Source organism: Emys orbicularis, chromosome 1, assembly GCF_028017835.1.
Source record: "Emys orbicularis isolate rEmyOrb1 chromosome 1, rEmyOrb1.hap1, whole genome shotgun sequence".
Lineage (NCBI taxonomy): Eukaryota > Metazoa > Chordata > Testudines > Emydidae > Emys > Emys orbicularis.
The window spans coordinates 112,803,914-112,823,518 of NC_088683.1; the positions used below are offsets into that span (position 1 = coordinate 112,803,914).

Sequence of the window (19,605 nt, forward strand, 5' to 3'; positions counted from 1 at the left end):
TTCTTTCAGTCCCACCTTTCCAGTACACTTCTGTGAAGCCTTTTAGTTGCTTTATAAAATTAAAAATCTGCATTGCCTCAAGAATGAATCTTCATCTAGTGTAAACACAACAAGGAGTCTAGTGGCACCTTAAAGACTAACAGATTTATTTGGGCATAAGCTTTCGTGGGTAAAAACCTCACTTCTTCAGATGCATTTCATCTACTGTATTATGTAGCTGAACTATTTCTATCTAGCTTAGACCATAAACTGCCTGAAGGGAAAAGTGGTCCCTGCCTCATGCATTGTATAGTGCTGAGCACACTGATATTCAGTAAATATTACTTAGTAAAGCTGAGTGGAAAGCAGAAACTAAAATAAAAAAAACCCAGAAAATTAAAAGTTAGTGACTAGGGAAATGTTCTTTATTAGTGTGGGTAGCAATTTACTATATGAGTATTTGTTTTCTTTCAGATCTTCTTGAGTTTTACAGTTTTTCTCTTAAAAGTCTTGATGATTTATAGGATTTACTGTGTTGTTACAGAACTAGCAGCTTGCTGAAAATGCCATGTCACTCTTTTTGTTTGTATAGTACATTCTGGCCCCAGATCCCATCATAGTTATTTCTGAAGGAAAGCTAATGATCAAAGAGAAGGCATGATTTTGAATATACTGATATTATTTGGTTAAATTTAAACATGCTTTACATGCAGAATTTTTCACAAAAATAACCCACAATGACTTTTTGGTTTTCATTATTTCTTATGTGAATTGAAATGTCGCCTATTGCATTTATCACTTCTCCAAAAATATGTCTATACATGTATGTACCTACAGTGCAGGTTTCTCAGAAAAACTGTAGTTGTAGTGCAAAGCTATAACTTTTGTTTCAAGCAGCAAAATAAATAATGCAACCAAAGTGGGCAGGGAGTGGCAAGGGACTGAAAGAGGAGAGATACTTTAGGTATAATTGAGAAATCTTAATGATACAAGACTTTAATGTGAGTTATGTTAAAGATTGTTCATACTGCTTATGTATGAAGAGCTGAAAAAGTAAATGAAAATTGTTACCAATTTGTTGCCACATTTAGTAAAGTTTGAACTTGGTAACCAAAGAGACCTGAGGATCAGTCAGCTTGATTGGATTTTTTAGATAATTAGTTAGCACATAACAGAGTAAGTTACCACAGTCTGTGAGAACCAATCCGGTGACAGGTAGCTTGCGCTCTTTGTCTGCTTCTAAATTTGGATGAGGGCTTAGCATGCTTATAGAGGAGCTGGGTAGAGTTTCATTTTCAGTATTTCCATATTTTTATTTTATAGACAGACATTATTTTTAGCACATTTTCCAATTAATTTCTAATTATACAATCAGATATGTTATTTAAACTTACATCTTTTTGGTCAATCTGTTATACCAATAGAATAAAAACCAGCAGGATCTTATTAAGAGGGATAAGGCAAAGATGCCACATTTATTGTAAATATAATGGTAAAGCAAAAGATAAAAGTAAACAACGTTGTTTGACTACTTATTCCTATCACTACTTATTCCTTATATACATACACACACACACACACATCTATCTATCTATCTATCTATCTATCTATCTATCTATCTATCTATCTATCTATCTATCTATCTATCTATTCATTTACATAATTATTCATTCAAGTTCTGTATAGGTGTTATAGTTACCAGCCTAGAAGTTGCTCATGCCAAGTTACTGGCCAGGTATCTTGGTCATGAGGATGGAGCCGAGTTTGTGTCAGATGCACCTGATGCTCCTGGAGGTTGGCAGCAGAACCAGAGACTCAAAGTCATCAGTCTTGAGAGTCCAGTCTTATAGGAATTAATTCCTATGTTAGTCTATGGGAGCTGTTTCATTCTGCTGTTGCTGACTCAATCAGCAGATGGCACATTCCTGGACACATTCCTGGTGGCTCCAAACTGTCCAAAATTTGTGTTTCTCATCCTTCCAGGTGATGGGGTGGATCCCAGTTTACCCTCCGGGGGTTGTCTGGTCATCCACTTGACACATTCTGTGGCCGATGGATACTCCCTTTCTAGGCTGGCACCTCCCTAACCATTCATGTATATCAAGCATTCATCAGCATACATTCCATATCTTAACCATATTTTAATTTACTGTCTCCACCACTTTCGGGGTGTGTGCTAATTCATTTGAGACTCCCGGCCCTTTAATCACAGAGGGTGAGGGTCTGTCCTAGGAGCCGTTGCTATTACAATGAAGTGAAAGTCACTTAACAGCTTATAGTGTTTGTTTACATTGTATCAATTACTTCAAGAACAAAGTCAATTAACTTGTTTGTAAGTTTTACATAGTAATAAAATAACAGGAGTACTTGTGGCACCTTAGAGACTAACAAATTTATTAGAGCATAAGCTTTCGTGGGCTACAACCCACTTCTTTGGATGCATATCCGAAGTGGGTTGTAGCCCACGAAAGCTTATGCTCTAATAAATTTGTTAGTCTCTAAGGTGCCACAAGTACTCCTGTTATTTTTGCGGATACAGACTAACACGGCTGCTACTCTGAAACCTGTCATAGTAATAAAGTATCTTTCACAGGATAGATACAATCAATGGTTTCTACAGACAGTAGCTTACAAGTTTTAACAGAAGACCCAAGAGATTTTTGTACTTGGTGAAACTGTTGGATTTTAAAGTGTGGGGGACAAATTATGAGGGGGTCACTGTCACTTGGGGGAATCACTGTTAGTACCTTCTTTAATATCCCTACATAATCCCCCTTTTGACACTACGATATTTATATAATCGTTAGTGTCACTTTCTTTTTTACCTGTTTAAGAGAAGGTACTGCGAGGCAACATGTGTTTGTGATTTCAATTTAGTGTACATTTTTTTAATCTGAAAACACATGCCATACAAATACAATTTAATATCAAGACTACTATCAAGGGGTGTAGCATTACTGATAGGATGCCAGTGGTAGTCGGGGACCATCCAGAGAATATATCATACCAGTGGTAGGTTGTAATTTGTTTCTCTGCAGTGGCAATTCGTAACATATCCCCATTGGCATGTATAATATGAATAGTTCGATTTCCTACTTGGTCATCTGTCTGTTCTAAAAATTTGGTCACTTCTTTGCTTTTAATGAGGCTATCGGTAAGATCTTGCCATCTAATTCCAAGGTCAATCGAGAAGTCGGCCAGCTCAGCTGTTAGTGTTAGCTGGGACCTTTTTTGGCCGCGGTAAATAGTAAGTGTGATTTCTAGTAAAAACAGTACTGACATTGCATTTACATTCATCTACTGGGGGGGTTGCTAACACTCCCATCCTCCCAAAATACTTCCTCCCATGAGTGGATACATACACATTTTCCATTGTACAATACTTTGGTGTCATTATCCAGTTCATCCCACATATGTGATCCCAATGAAACATCTTTACTACAAGGCTCTGGGGCAACAGGTAAGGTGAGGCATACCCACTTTTGAGGAGTCCATTTGGTACAACCTCTAGTGTCCAATAGTTTTCCTCCCTCCCCGGCCCACTGGCTTGAGGTCCGAGGCAGCCAGAATGATCCCATGTGTAATATGGGGAGTGGGCTAACCTTCCATACCTTTGCCTCCAGAGACTGTTGATGTGCTATTTTCACAATTATTTCCCCAATTAACAAGTCTGATTTCACAGTGCTGGAAACATACTGCATCCAGTCATATTGGTAAGTATTAAACAGAGATCATTTCCTTTGTTTTAACAAATGCATTAAAACCTTAATATTACCCAAAATTACCCAAAACATTTCGTGTTCCAAAGTAGATAGGGTAAGTATCTGCATTTCAGTGCATCCCATAGCTATAGCCGTTTGCATACAGATCACTGCTGCTCCTACAACACTCCGCCCCTTGATCTATGATAATTACAGTACAGTAGTTGTTGTCGTTGTAGGGCACAGGCGATCTGTTATAAACAAACCAAACAACTATAACCAGGTGAGTATAACTAAAATCATTACAATTGACTAAACACCAGATATAATATAAACAGAAATGCAAACAGTCACAATCATAATAATTGGGAATACAATAAAACCATTACCATTACAATAATTGGGTACATTGACTAACAAAATGAGGCCCAAGTTTGATACTGCAATAGCCATCAAATAATAAATGTCAACCCTAACCCTTAAATACACACAAGAAATAAGATTTGTAGGAGTACCAGTATCAATAACAAAACTTAATAACAAAATGCTTATTAGAGAACCTAACAAAAAATAAACCTGATGCATTGGGGACCAAAGTCTTTTGGACACAAGTGGTGATTGATAAGTTGGATGGACATGGGGGAAGTAGAAAGAGGAAAAGACATTTGCCCTGTCTAGTGTAGTATCCCCTCTTTCTCTGGACCCAATGCTAGCACAGGACACCACTAGAGACAGACACAGAACATGCAACACAGAACACTGAACACAGACTTTGTCGTGACACTATAACCATGGTATTTTATAACTCTTCAGCTGGCACCAGCTCTCCTGATGTTCTGGTTCAGATCCTGAAAGATAGAAGCTTGGAAACAAATTAGCACAGTGCTCCCACCATGGCCGAACCTGATTAGTCTCTGCCACAGTGTGTTTGGTACTTGGGGCTGCACAAATGCTAATTAAGTTGTGCATTTCTTTGTGAGTTTACATTTTTTTTTTTTTCATTTTAAAATCCCTAGCCACTTTGCCATGGCCTGGAGGTCTGAGGCAGAAGCAGGCACTATTGTTACTGTTGCAATGGCATTCTGGTCCTGGGAGGAGGAATCTACCCAAATATTCCCAATATTCCCCTTCCCAATCTCCAGAGGGGTCCCAAAAATCTGCCCCTTCTGGGGTCTTAAATGTTCCTTCTTCTGATGTTACTGTTGCTGTAAGATTTGAGAGTGCTGTTTTAACTCTCTGTACCCAACCTTAAGGACATTTAACTGGATTTGGGTACTAATGGACATACATTTTATTTCTCTGCTTTTGCAGCAGAGGCTTGTAAATCTTGGTGCAGTTTTTCATTTTTACATTTAGCCAATTGAAGGAATACTTTGTTACAGGTTTTCCATAGAAGCCAAACTGCAGCTGCCTCCTTTTGTTTTTACAGAGTTTTCATGTACCCTTGTTAAAGTGACAGTCAGATTACACAGAACCATCTTAAGGCTTAGTGTTCCTAACAGTGCTTCTTTTTGTTTTGTGCACCTCACCCCTGCTGTTGCTTCAGAGGGGCACTGTTAATTTCTTATTCTTTTACTACAGCTCTCATCTGCTATTTTGTTACACACACCAAAAAAACCAACCAACCAAACAAAAAGAATCCAGAATCTCTCCCTATTCTCCTGATTTTGATTGCCCTGCTGCAGTCACAACTTCGGTTTTTTAAATTTTGTAAAGCACTGAGTTACCCCTTAAGGGTTAAATGCCAAATCCCAAAAGCCAGCCAACACTGATTACCTGTGTCTGGCAAAAAGATCTGTCAGTTTTGCAACTTTGAATCAAATAGTTAAATGGATTTTTAGTGGCATTATTCAAAATAAAACAAAACTAATTTATCTTAAACTTACAAAACAGGAGTTTTACAAACCAGATGTGTTGGTTTAGGTTCTTAGAACTTTACATATTTCCACAGACAAATAGATACATACACATTTTCTTTCCCTTAACATCTTTTCTACATTGCTGTTTTTACATAGCTGTACATAGATTATATTCCCTTCATACATTTTGGGTCAGTTAAGTTCCAATAGAACCCCCTCATGTTTTTAACAAATTTGACTAAATTGTTCATAGTCAAATGATTTCAAATACCTGGATTATTTACAGACATTCCTTTGGAAAAGGGCCCATTTTCCCTTCAGAATGGCTGCAAAGAAACCAAGAATTCCTTTTCTCTTTAACATGGTACTTTTTAACATTTTCACAAAGTTTAACTGCTTAATTTTCTCCAGCCTCTGTAGAGTTAACTTTTCAGGGTCTTTCCTTAAATTACTGTTTATCTCCCAAAATGACACCTTTATCAATCAGATTTTACCATTTTAAGTATTGTTCCAGGGATTCATACCTGTACTTACTGCTTTCTTACTCCTGCCACTATGCCCTTAAGGCTTCCAATCAATTTCTTTATCTGTTGCTTGCCTGCTTGTCTGGGCCTGATCCTGCTTTTTTCCAATGAACCTTTCCTTTCCATGGGCACAAGCTTTGTTCCACTACCAATTTAGCAAGGAGGGTGGGCTTCTCAACCAGCCCCCACCCTTCCTGGTCCCTTTCCTTAAACATTTCTTTCAAAATTGTGAAATGACCACAATATCACTCACAAAACAAAACAAACAAAAACCACACTACACTGCCCAAACTCCTATATCTTCAGAGTTTGGTTTAACAGAACAAGATTTGTATCTTATGATTTTAACCCACTCTGGGCCAGAGGGAGAGATGCAAAGCTTCCCTCTGTATTGCTCGGGCTTCTACCACCGAGGGTTCATACACCAAATATAAAAACCCTTTCCAGGGGCGGAGCGAGAAACCCTAAGTTCTCCTCTTATGCTCAGTCATGCTACGACTGAGGGTGTATGCACCTTTTCTTGAACATTTTTAAAAGCTTGTTCAAACTTTCCTGTCGCTCCTGACATCGTTCAGCGAGTGACACAGCCTAGATTCTGAAATCGGAGCTTATTAAATTCCCTCGTCACACCTGACACCGGTCAGCGAGCGACACAGCCTAGATTCTGAAATCATAGCTTATATTTGTTATTTTCCTGCTACCTATCCGGAGGCCAGCAGGTTTGGTTAACCAGATTGTATTATGCTATCCGGAGGCCAGCAGGTTTGGTTAACCAGATTGTATTATGCTAAGTTTACTTGGTGGTGTGCAAACCGATGTTTACAATAACTGAGGCATTTTACCAATATTCCCCCTTTCGCAATTCTCCACCAAAATGTTATACCAATAGAATAAAAACCAGCAGAATCTTATTAAGAGGGATAAGGCAAAGATGCCACATTTATTGTAAAATATAATGATAAAGCGAATATATCTAGTTCAATAGAGGTAAAAACCTCTCTTGTCTGGCACTCTCTGGTCCGGCAACATCCGTGGTCCGGCATGATTTTATTTTATGTTTTTTATGCTTTATTCACTTATTTCCTTGTGCCAATACAGTAAAATTGTGTAACAACACTAACACTTTGTTATGAAGAGAGCCGGTAAGCCTTGGCTAGGCAGCATTGCAAGCATTGTTCCTTTTATTCGCCTCGGCAAGATAAAAATGAAAAGAGACCAGCTCACTACAATATTGACATCCCGTGGGTCGGCAAATTCTCTGGTTTGGCACCGGTCAGGTCCCAGGTGTGCCGGACTAGAGAGGTTCAACCAGTAGTGATGTTCTGGGGGGGGAGGGGTTTAATTTTAAAAAGGTGATATATGTAGTGCCCCTCCCTCCCATGAAGTATCAGACCTTCCATTGTCTTGGATCTTATTTTTATAAGACCTCTGCTTGGGGGCCCACAAGAAAGCCAACCTACAGTCTTGTGGGATTGAGGAGGCTTAGTTAATAAGGAATGAATGCCTTTTGGTCCCAAAAATGTTAGCAGTTGTGTGTGTTTCTGAATGCACGTGAGTCTGAGTGCAAGAGAGTAAGACAGTAAGATCAAATGGGGTCAAGTATTTTGAGATTTTATTGGCATCTGTTAGACAAAGGGACTTGCGTGTTTGGGAGCCAAGGAGTGGAAATGTTGTAGCTGGTTGTTTCCAGAAGTGCCTGTAATAGGCTTTTGTGTGTGATTAGATTCATTTCTTATTGGCAGGATAAGAATTGATCATACATAGAAACTGGATTGCTCTCTAACCCCAAGAGGTAGTTCGTCACCTCAGAGTTGTGTACATTCTGTAGAGAGAATTTCATTCCCCGGGCTGTTAACCTGGCACCTTTCAAAAGAACATTTTTAAAAGTCATATGTAATTTCTAATGCAATAATCACAGATTCAATGTGCATATTTGTGGTACACCATGTCGTGGTCAAAGACACCCACGCATTGATTTTAGTTCAAAGACTCAAGCCTGAGGCCAGTTTATTGACATACATACCAATGCATTGGGGTAACAGTCCGAAGACTGCCACCCCTAGGTCAGCGCGCAGGCTGCCTTTATTCCATCAAACCGCAAGCAAAGTACAAATTATACGTCATTTGCGAGAAATTAAAGCTGGGGTCAGCCCCCCTATTCCCGGTACCTTCCTCATTATTGGGTCCATATTAGGTAAGGGGTCAATTGGTGTTTTCCATTAGGGGTGTTACTTGGCACCAATTTAGGAGTATTTGTCGTAAGGGTGCATATTATTTTTTCGGGGGTTTACGGTTATGGGCATAGGGGGTTAACACAGGACGCCCAAAGAAGATATATGATTGGCTAGATTCGCAGATAGCTGGAACTACAGGAGGAGCTGGCCTTTGCAAAGCAATTTCTTCATATTAAGCGGTTATTATATTTCACAAACAAGCGGTTATTATGTTGCTAAAGCGGTTATTATGTGCAGAGGTCTCTTGCATTGTTTACTCCCCCTCCCTCCTCTGGTCACAACCCTTGACCGAATTTGGCAGAGAACTGCGCAGTTTAGTCTTGTTTAGGCCAGTCTTGTTCAGGCTTTGCCCTGTACTGCTTTTTGTAAAGGCAGTCAGCATAACAGTCCTCTGTTAAAGGGTCTGAATTTAGGCCTTTAGAATCACTTTGGTCATTAAAAAGAAGGCCCCCCAGTTCCTTTTCCCCACAACCATGTATAATTTGATGGAAATACTGTGCTTGCATTACAGGTGCTGCACCCAGCAGTGGAGACGCTAGATCTTAGAGATTGTGATATTTCAGATACTGCCCTGCTGCAACTTTGTAATTGCAAGCAACTGAAAAAAATTAACTTAAATTCCTGTAAAGAAAACAGACTAGCCATCACTTCAGAAGGTATGTTTCCTGTATGGATACAATTTGAATCTACTTTCTGTTTTCTTTCTTTTCGTTGGGAGAGTTGGAGTAAATTGTGAAAGCAATAGAGTAAATATTATATTAAATACACAAGTTGGCAAAGTCATTTTAATCAATTACACACAGACACTACATTCTTCAGGAATTTCATGTTGCTTGGTTAATGTAAATTCTTAGTAGAGCTAGTCAAAAAAATTTTAGCAGACTGTTTCCATCAGAAAATGCAGTTTTGTCAAAATCCAAATGTTTTGCGGGACAGTGTCAATTTTAACAAACTTTTCCATAGTGTTGAACTGTTTTGACTCATTTTATATTGATAACATCAAAATGTTTAATTTTGATTTTTTTGTTTTATTTAAACTTTTATTTTATCATATTTATATTGGTTTGACATTATCAAAACAATTCAGCTTTTCCACACAAAAAAAAAGTTTTTTGCTGTAAATTTCAACCATTTATTATAATTTGAAATGAAAACATATTTTGAAATGTCAGAATTTCCTGCAGAATTGAATTTCTGTTTTCTGACCAGCTCTAATATTTTAAAAAATGTATAAAGTGGTAAGGTGAAATTCTGGTTCCACCGAAGTCAATGGCAAAACCCCCATTGTCTTCAATGGAGTCAGGATTTCACCTGTATATTGTGTTAATAAAAACAGAATTTGAAGATAGATAAGAAATTATAGAAAGTAGAACAAAGATAGTTATATTATATGCTGACTGACGTTTTAAAGGCATTAATTTAACATACCTGGTTAAAATTTATCAAGAAATTGTACTTCAAATTGCAATATACCAAAGTCATCACAAATCATAGAGCGAATACAGTCATGGCTAACTTTTTCCTTTGATACAGCAGATAATTTATTTTGCCTATAGTCTCCCTCTGGTTCATATGACAGAAAGTCCAGAAATCACAGCTGCCTGTTTTTCAGTTGATTTAGAAAATATGGTTGCCCCAAGTTGCTGCCAGATATGATTATTAGCAGTTTCTTTTACTGCTTGTTTTCCTGGATTTCAGCTACAGAAGAATCTGGCACCCACCACATGGTTTTGTTTTGATAAGAGACTTTTATCAGAGGATGTGTTCCTGACCAGGTTGTTCTTCCCCTTTAAGATTCTTTGCTGTCTGAAAGCCCAGTATAAACTGTATAACATTTTAACATTTTGTTTAAGTTTAAAATGTAGTATTACTTAAAATTTATGAACTAATAATCGTAGAATTGTAGCCCTGAAATTGCTTCTGCATAATGGGTCCCTGTGCCTGTGTGGGCCCCAGCATCTATTGTGGCTAAGCCCTACCAAATAACATCACAATTTTGTACTTTGGTTGATGTATTGCAGGGTGACCCTGTAACAATTGATGAGTAAGTGATGTTTTCTTGAGTTTGAATTCATTCAGTAATTAGAGAGACCTCATATAACTCAACTAGATTGAGTTTATTAACAGTTGTTAGTCATCGCATAACAGAAAGGTATCCCTTATCAAAATCTGGAAGACCAAGCCTTGTAGCCGATGACAGTCTGATTTTTAGATACTGTCTGGTTCTGTTATGTGCCTACAGCTTTGCATACTTGATAATCTGCTCTTCAGCCTAGCAGAGAAAGGTATAACATGATTCAATGGCTGGAAGCCAAAGCTAGACACATTCAGTCTGGAAATAAGGTGTACATTTTTAACAGTGAGGATACTTAACCATTGCAACAATTTACCAAGGGTCATGGTGGATTCTCCATCACTGGCAGTTTTTAAATCCAATACTGAATGTTTTCTAAAAGATCTGTTCTAGGGGTTATTTTGAGGAAGGACTATGGCTAGTGTTACACAGGTCAGACTACATGCTCACAATGGTCCCTTCTGGCTTTGGAATCTATGAATGTTATTTCTACCTTAGCTGTTTATATTCTTACTATTCCCACTTTTCAACATATACTTTTCATTATATTTAGTAAATATACTGTTTACTTATGTCCTTTTGGTGGTCACATTACATTTTGCTAACTCAAACATTGGTTAGTTGTGGTTTGTACAATTTTTATAAAATTGATTACTAAAAATATTCTATTCTGCACATAACAATTCTTACAAAAATATTGCAAAGGCATAGGCAACACATTGGGGGGAGGGGCATGTGGAGATGCCGGGGGGGCTGGGAAGCCCAGAGGAGGCAATGGAGGCCTGGGGCAGTTGGAGGTGGGGTAGGGAGCCCAGGGGAGGAGGCAGCAGGGGCCAAGGATGATGGCCGGGGGGGCACCTGGGGGAAGCAGCAGGGGCGAGGTGGGAATACAAGTGCAGTTCCCCTGAAACTTTACAATGATATTTTATTTCATTTTTTCTAAAGTACTTAAATGTTCTTAAGTCCAAGCACTCGAGCCGTTGCTTGAACATAGGAGCTGACTCCATGGGTGCTCTGGAGCTGGAGCACCCAGGGGAAAAATTAGTGGGTGCTCTGAACCCACCGGCAGCCAAGCCACGTACTGCCCCTCCTACAACTCCGCCATCTCCTTCCTTGGGCCGCTTCCCCACAGCCCCAGCATCTCCTCTGCCCTGAAGAAGTGGATTTTTTACCCATGAAAGCTTATGCCCAAATAAATCTGTTAGTCTTTAAGGTGCCACCAGACTCCTCGTTGTTTTTGTGGATACAGACTAAGGGCTTGTCTACACTACAAAATTAGGTCGGATTTATAGAAGCCGGTTTTATAGAAACCGGTTTTATGCAGCCGACTGTGTGTGTCCCCACATAAAATGCTCTAAGTGCATGAAGTCGGCGGACCGCGTCCACAGTACCGAGGCTAGCGTCGACTTCCGGCGCATTGCACTATGGGTGCCTATGGGTACCTATCCCACAGTTCCCGGAGTCTCCGGCGCCCATTGGAATTATGGGTTGAGATCGCAATGCCCGAATGATGCAAAGCAGTGCCGCGGGGGGTTCTGGGTACATTGCGTCACGCCCCTCCCCCGCCGTCACAGCAACGGCAGACAATAGATTCGCGCCTTTTTACCTGGGTTACCTGTGCAGACAACATACCACGCCAAGCATGGAGCCCGCTCAGCTCAGCTCACCGTCACCATATGTCTTCCGGGTGCCGGCAAACGTGGGACTGCATTGCTAAACAGCAGCAGCAGCTTACTGCCTTTTGGCGGTAGACGGTGCAGCATGAGTAGTAGCCTTCATCGGCGCTCGGGATGCTGGTAGCTGTGGGGCTGGCAGCCGTAGGGCTGCATTGCACCAGCCCCTTGCCTTTTGGCAGTAGATGGTTTATTACGACTGGTAACCGTCCTGTCAGTATTGTCTGCTGAGCATCCAGAAGAGGCCGAGGGCGATCTGGGTGCTCAGCAGATCTGCAAGAAGAGCTTTCCTCAGGTCTGAAAGCAAGTAAATTTACAGGTTGCCTGAAATGCTCATAGATGTCCTCGTTGGACAATGATGGTTACCAGTCGTAGTATACTATTTGCTGCCAAGTATTGTCTGCTAAGCACCCAGAAAAGGCCGAGGGCGATCTGGGTGCTGGCAGACAATACTTGCCTTTAACCGTCCTCGTTGGACAATGATGGTTACCAGTCGTAGTATACTATTTGCTGCCAAGTATTTGCTGCCAAGCACCCAGAAAATGCCGAGGGCTATCAGTCATGCTGCACTGTCGTCTTAAGATGTAAAAAATAGATTTGTTCTGTATTCATTTCCTTCCCCCCTCCCTCCGTCAAATCAACGGCCCGCTAAACCCAGGCTTAGGAGTTCAATCTCTGAGGGGGGGGGGGGCATTCTGTGTGACAGTTGTTTGTATTTCTCCCTGATGCACAGCCACCTTTCTTGATTTTAATTCCCTGTACCTGTACGCCATGTCGTCAGTCGCCCGCCCCTCCCTCCCTCCCTCCCTTCTTCCCCTGGTCTTTAGATACTAGTTTCGCGCCTTTTTTCAGACCAGACGCCATAGCTAGCACTGGGATCATGGAGCCCGCTCAGATCACCGCGGCAATTATGAGCACTATGAACACCACGCGCATTGTCCTGGAGTATATGCAGAGCCTGGACATGCCAAAGCAAAACCAGGAGGACCAGCTGAGGAGGAGGAGGCGATTGCAGCGCGGCGACGATAGTGATGAGGAAATTGACATGGACCTCTCACAAGGCACAGGCCCCAGCAATGTGGAAATCATGGTGTTACTGGGGCAGGTTCATGCCATGGAACGCCGATTCTGGGCCCGGGAAACAAGCACAGACTGGTGGGACCGCATCGTGTTGCAGGTCTGGGACGATTCCCAGTGGCTGCGAAACTTTCGCATGCGAAAGGGCACTTTCATGGAACTTTGTGACTTGCTTTCCCCTGCCCTGAAGCGCCAGAATACCAGGATGAGAGCAGCCCTCACAGTTGAGAAGCGAGTGGCGATAGCCCTGTGGAAGCTTGCAACGCCAGACAGCTACCGGTCAGTCGGGAATCAATTTGGAGTGGGCAAATCTACTGTGGGGGCTGCTGTGATCCAAGTTGCCAGGGCAATGAGAGACCTGGTGATATCAAGGGTAGTGACTCTGGGAAACGTGCAGGACATAGTGGATGGCTTTGCTGCAATGGGATTCCCAAACTGTGGTGGGGCGATAGACGGAACCCATATCCCTATCTTGGCACCGGCGCACCAAGCCACCGAGTACATAAACCGCAAGGGGTACTTTTCAATGCTGCTGCAAGCCCTGGTGGATCACAAGGGACGTTTCACCGACATCAACGTGGGCTGGCCGGGAAGGGTACATGATGCTCGCGTCTTCAGGCACTCTCTTCTGTTTCGAAAGCTGGAGGAAGGGACTTTCTTCCCAGACCAGAAAATAACCATTGGGGATGTTGAAATGCCTATCGTGATCCTTGGGGACCCAGCCTACCCCTTAATGCCGTGGCTCATGAAGCCATACACAGGCAGCCTGGACAGGAGTCAGGACCTGTTCAACTACAGGCGGAGCAAGTGCCGAATGGTGGTGGAATGTGCATTTGGGCGTTTAAAAGCGCGCTGGCGCAGCTTACTGACTCGCTGTGACCTCAGCGAAAAGAATATCCCCATTGTTATTGCTACTTGCTGTGCGCTCCACAATATCTGTGAGAGTAAGGGGGAGACATTTATGGCGGGGTGGGAGGTAGAGGCAAATCGCCTGGCCGCTGATTACGCGCAGCCAGACACCAGGTCGGTTAGAGCAGCACAGCAGGGCGCGGTGCGCATCAGAGAGGCTTTGAAAACTAGTTTTGTGACTGGGCAGGATATGGTGTGAAACTTCTGTTTGTTTCTCCTTGATGAAATCGCAGCCCCCCCCACGCACCCGGTTAACTCTACTACCCTGTAAACCAAGCACCCCAACCTCCCCTACCCTCCCCTCTTCAAGCACCACTTGCAGAGGCAATAAAGTCATTGTTACTTCACATTCATGCATTCTTTATTAATTGAGCACACAACTAGGGGGATAATTGCAAAGGTAGCCCGGGATGGGTGGGGGAGGAGGGAAGCAGCACACAACTAGGGGGATAATTGCAAAGGTAGCCCGGGATGGGTGGGGGAGGAGGGAAGGAAAAGGACACACTGCACTTTAAAACTTTAAAACTTATTGCTGTGGAAATCATCTAGGGTGGAGTGATTGGGTGGCCGGAGGCCCCCCCACCGTGTTCTTGGGCGTCTGGGTGAGGAGGCAATGGGACTTGGGGAGGAGGGCTGGTGGTTACAGAGGGGCTGTAGCGGCGGTCTCTGCTCCTGCTGTTGGTTACAGAGGGGCTGTAGCGGCGGTCTCTGCTCCTGCTGTTGGTTACAGAGGGGCTGCAGCGGCGGTCTCTGCTCCTGCTGCCTTTCCTGCAGCTCAACCATACGCAGGAGTATATCACTTTGATGCTCCAGCAGCCGGAGCATCGACTCTTGCTTTCTGAGTACAAGTTGACGCCACTTCTCCTCTTCAGCCCGCGATTCAGCACGCCACCTCTCCTCTCGCTCATATTGGGCTTTTTTAAAATCAGTCATTGACTGCCTCCACGCATTCTGCTGTGCTCTGTCAGCGTGGGAGGCAGTCTGTAGTTCAGTGAACATTTCGTCACGCGTCCTTCGCTTCCTTCTTCGAATATTCACTAGCCTCTGTGAAGGTGAAACATTTGCAGCTGGTGGAGGAGAAGGGAGAGTTGTTTAAAAAAGATACATTTTTGAGAACAATGGGTACGCTCTTTCACTTTAGATTTTGCCGTGCATCACACAGCACATGTGCTTTCGTTACAAGGTCGCATTTTTCCTCTTATATTGAGGGCCTGCCTGTTTGGTGTGAGAGATCACTCACGCAGTTCCAGGCCACAGATTTCAGCTTGCAGGCAGCCATGGTAAGACACAGTCTTTTGGCTTTTTTAACCTTGTTAACAAGTGGGGATGGTTTAAAACAGTACTGCTCTCATTAACCATACCAAGCACCCGTTGGGTTGGCCATTTAAAATGGGTTTGCAATGTAAAAGGAGGGGCTGCGGTTTCAGGTTTAACATGCAGCACAAACCCAACTAACTCCCCTCCCCCACACACCCAATTCTCTGGGATGGTCACTTCACCCCTCCCCCCCACCGCGTGGTTAGCAGCGGGGAATATTTCTGTTCAGCAGAGCAGGAAGGGGCACCTCTGAATGTCCCCTTAATAAAATCGCCCCATTTCAACCAGGTGACCGTGAATGATATCACTCTCCTGAGGATAACAAAGAGCGATAAGGAATGGATGTTGTCTGCATGCCAGCAAACACCGGGACCATACGCTGCCATGCTTTGTTATGCAATGATTCCAGACTACGTGCTACTGGCCTGGCGTGGTAAAGTGTCCTACCATGGCGGACGGGATAAGGCAGCCCTCCCCAGAAACCTTTTGCAAAGGCTTTGGGAGTACATGAAGGAGAGCTTTCTGGAGATGTCCCTGGAGGATTTCCGCTCCATCCCCATACACGTTAACAGACTTTTCCAGTAGCTGTACTGGCCGCGATTGCCAGGGCAAATTAATCATTAATCATTAAACACGCTTGTTTTTAAACCATGTGTAATATTTACAAAGGTACACTCACCAGAGGTCCCCTGTGTGCCCACAGGGTCTTGGGTGAGTTCGGGGTTTACTGGTTCCAGGTCCAGGGTGACAAACATATCCTGGCTGTTGGGGAAACTGGTTTCTCCGCTTCCTTGCTGCTGTGAGCTATCTATGATGTTCTCTCCATCCTCATCTTCCTCGTCCGCCGAACCCGCTTCCCTGTCTCCAGAGAGGGACTGATAGCACACGCTTGGGCTACTGGTGGCTGCACCCCCTAGAATGGCATGCAGCTCCTCGTAGTAGCGGCATGTTTGCGGCTCAGCCCCGGACCTTCCGTTTGCGTCTCTGGCTTTGTGGTAGGCTTGCCTTAGCTCCTTAATTTTCACGCGGCACTGCTGTGCGTCCCTGTTATGGCCTCTGTCCTTCATGGCCTTGGAGATCTTTTCTAATGTTTTGCCATTTCTTTTACTGTTTCGGAGTTCGGCCAGCACTGCTTCATCTCCCCAGATGGCGATCAGATCCCGTACCTCCCGTTCGGTCCAGGCTGGAGCTCTTTTGCGATCCTGGGACTGGGACTCCATCACGGTTACCTGTGCTGATGAGCTCTGCGTGGTCACCTGTGCTCTCCACGCTGAGCAAACAGGAAATGAAATTCAAACGTTCGCAGGGCTTTTCCTGTCTACCTGGCCAGTGCATCTGAGATGAGAGTGCTGTCCAGAGCGGTCACAATGAAGCACTGTGGGATAGCTCCCGGAGGCCACTAATGTCGAATTCCGTCCTCACTACCCAATTCCGACCCCCATAAGGCCGATTTTATCGCTAATCCCCTCGTCGAGGTGGTGTAAAGAAACCGGTTTAAAGGGCCCTTTAAGTCGAAAGAAAGGGCTTCGTCGTGTAAACGTGTCCAGGTTTAAGTCGACTTAACGCAGCTAAAGTCGACCTAAACTCGTAGTGTAGACCAGGCCTAACATGGCTACCCCCTGATACTTGGTCCTCTGCCCTTGTATCAGGACCTCAGTTTGGCAGCCGTCAGCCTGGAGCTTTCTCATACTCTGCTGACCCTGCCCAACACTGCTCTGTCCATGGTGCTCCAGTCCTCTAAGCAGCCAATCCGCTTCCCCGAACTCCAGCGTGTGACTGTCTCTGCTCTGCTCAGCAGCCCCTTCTTATATGAGCCTGGCCCTGCCTGGCTCTTCCAATAAACCTTCCCCTAATTGGTTGGCACGACAAGCCTTTTCCTTATCTGCTGCCTCCCGTGCAGCCTCCCCATGGTTGCTTTAACCCCTTACCTACCAGTGAGGGGCAAACGCCCCATCACAGTCTAGATTCCACATACATTCCTACTGTTTCAATGTTAAGAGCAATGTTAGCCTTAACAAAATGAAAACCTATATAAAGAGCAGATATTAACAATATACAATTTAAAAACAAACAAAAAACTGAACCAAATGGACTATATATAGGGGGGAAATGTATGTGAAGTTGGAAATGGGCATAGGGTGGTCAAAACTGGATTGTTGATTTTTTTTTAATTCTAAAGAATCTGGAGTTCTTGGGCAATGGATCCTGCTTTTTCGAGATAGTCTGGACTAAATTTCCAGGGTATGGTAGTTTTTTGCATATATTTCATTCCCCCAAGCACACACTCTATTGCCACATTATTCCAAATTGCGAGAGGTCGAAAATGGAAGAGTTGTATGTTTCCACTTAAAGGTAAATTTTCCGCACTCAGATGTCCAATGAGAGTCAAGGCAGGGACTAAGCAAAGAAGCAGAGGGCAATATTTCAAAAAAAAAAAAAAAAAATCTTTAGGACTTTTATATCGATTATCTTCATAAGTGTTTTGAACTGTTGAACAAAAAGGATGGAAGCTTGGGGTTCAACCACCACAGTTGAGACAACAAGTCATCGTGACCACAGCAGTTAAGAGACAAGACTGGATTAACTGCATGAAGTCAATTCGGGGAAGACTGATATCCAGTACAAGGTTTTTATCTGGCTATCAGTAATAGAATTAGAAATAGAGCATGTCTTCCTAAATATTTTAAAAGAAATTGTATCTGTTTCAGTGACTATAATTGTGAGCTTTCAGATATAATATATGTATAATTGATTTATAGTGCTAGTACTCTTCTGCCTTCACTTTCCCCAACATGTTCTGCTGTCAAGTGGCAATGGAATGGCCTCCTGCTCAAAGAAGCAGCCTCCTTAAATAAAGTCTCTTCACTTCAAACAAACCAAGAAATTGGTTATCTACAGCCAGGCACTCGGGTACCATGGAATATGCTCCGAGGAGAAAGTCCAGGATACACACCTTAACACACTTTAAAACTGCCTTCACCAAACAAGGACGCTCCACCAGAGAGGTAGATCACATCATGGAATGGGTCACCCAAATACCCCAAGAGAATCTGCTTCAGTACAGAAATAAATCCTCCTTCAACCGCACACCCCTAGTTGTCATCTACCACCCAGCACTGGAACCCAGACAAGGCATCATTAAAAAATTACAGCCCATACTCGATGGGGACCACAACCTGAAAGAAATCTTTCTTGAACCCCTTCTTCTGGCCTTCAGAAAACACCCCAGCCTACTACTCCATGCTCATTAGCAGAAGCAAGCTACCCACAAATGAGGACACACCAATCAAAACAGCACCAGACCCTGCCAGAATAACAGATGCAAAACCAGTGTAGACAAATCTCCACTGCTAAGATGATCAAACCCCCCCCCCCCCCCCCCACAACACACTGTGCAAGATCCATGGGTCTTGCATATGCCTGTCACAACATGTAGTGTACCTCATTCAGTGCACTAAATACTCCAGTAATGACTGTGGGTGAAACAAGACAATCAATACATTCTTGAATGAACTCACGTAAGAAAATGATAAAGACAAAAACACCATCCTTCCTCTAGATGAACACTTTTCACTTTATATCCGACTGTAGAGAGGTTAGCCGGGACTCGTCTCTCTCCGGGGCAGCAGGGAACCACACTGCCTCACTAAATTGGGGAATAGGTCTTGTGGGGAATTAGTCCAAGCACAGAAGTCGTCCTCTGTGGCCTCTGTGAAGGTAGAAATAACACAGTAAGCCCAGGCCCTAGGTCAGGGCAGGGCAATGGTCAGTCAGGCGCTCAGGCAGGGGCTGAGCAGTAACAGTATATAATAGCAATAGGCCCAGGCCCTAAGTTCCAAAAGGCCTGGGAGAGGGGGAGACTGCCACCCAACTCGTGGGTGGCAGGGGGGACGCAGGCCCTCCCACTCCACTGCGTCCCAGCCCGGGGCCCTAGCAGCAGCAGAAGACCCGTTGCTGTGTCAGTGGGGATCCTGGCGCAACCCACTGACATGGGTTCTGGCAGTGCTGCAGCCAGACTAGGGTTGGCTGCCCTCCGAGCCACTTCTAGACTCCCCCTCTTGCGGTACCTGGGTCAGGGTGGTGTCCTCAGGGAGGGTGTCCAGCACCATGGGTTCCTCGGGATAGCTGGAAAGGGGTAGACTTGGCAACTCCTTCTGGTAGCTGGCACGGGCGAGGCTCGGCCACTCCTCTGGGTAGCTGGCGCGGCAGGCTCGGCCACTCCTTGGGTTTACTGCAGGCCGATGGGGTTTCCCAACCG

General features: G+C 43.7%; 1 protein-coding gene across 1 annotated transcript in view; it reads left to right on the forward strand.

The window, feature by feature from the left end:
- Nucleotides 1-19,605, forward strand: part of AMN1 (antagonist of mitotic exit network 1 homolog) — an 80,732-nt gene that overhangs the window by 17,917 nt on the left and 43,210 nt on the right. Inside the window, exon 3 of the mRNA XM_065401389.1 lies at nt 8,809-8,953. Within this exon, the coding sequence (XP_065257461.1) occupies nt 8,809-8,953 (145 nt within the window). The remainder of the gene's footprint in view (nt 1-8,808; nt 8,954-19,605) is intronic.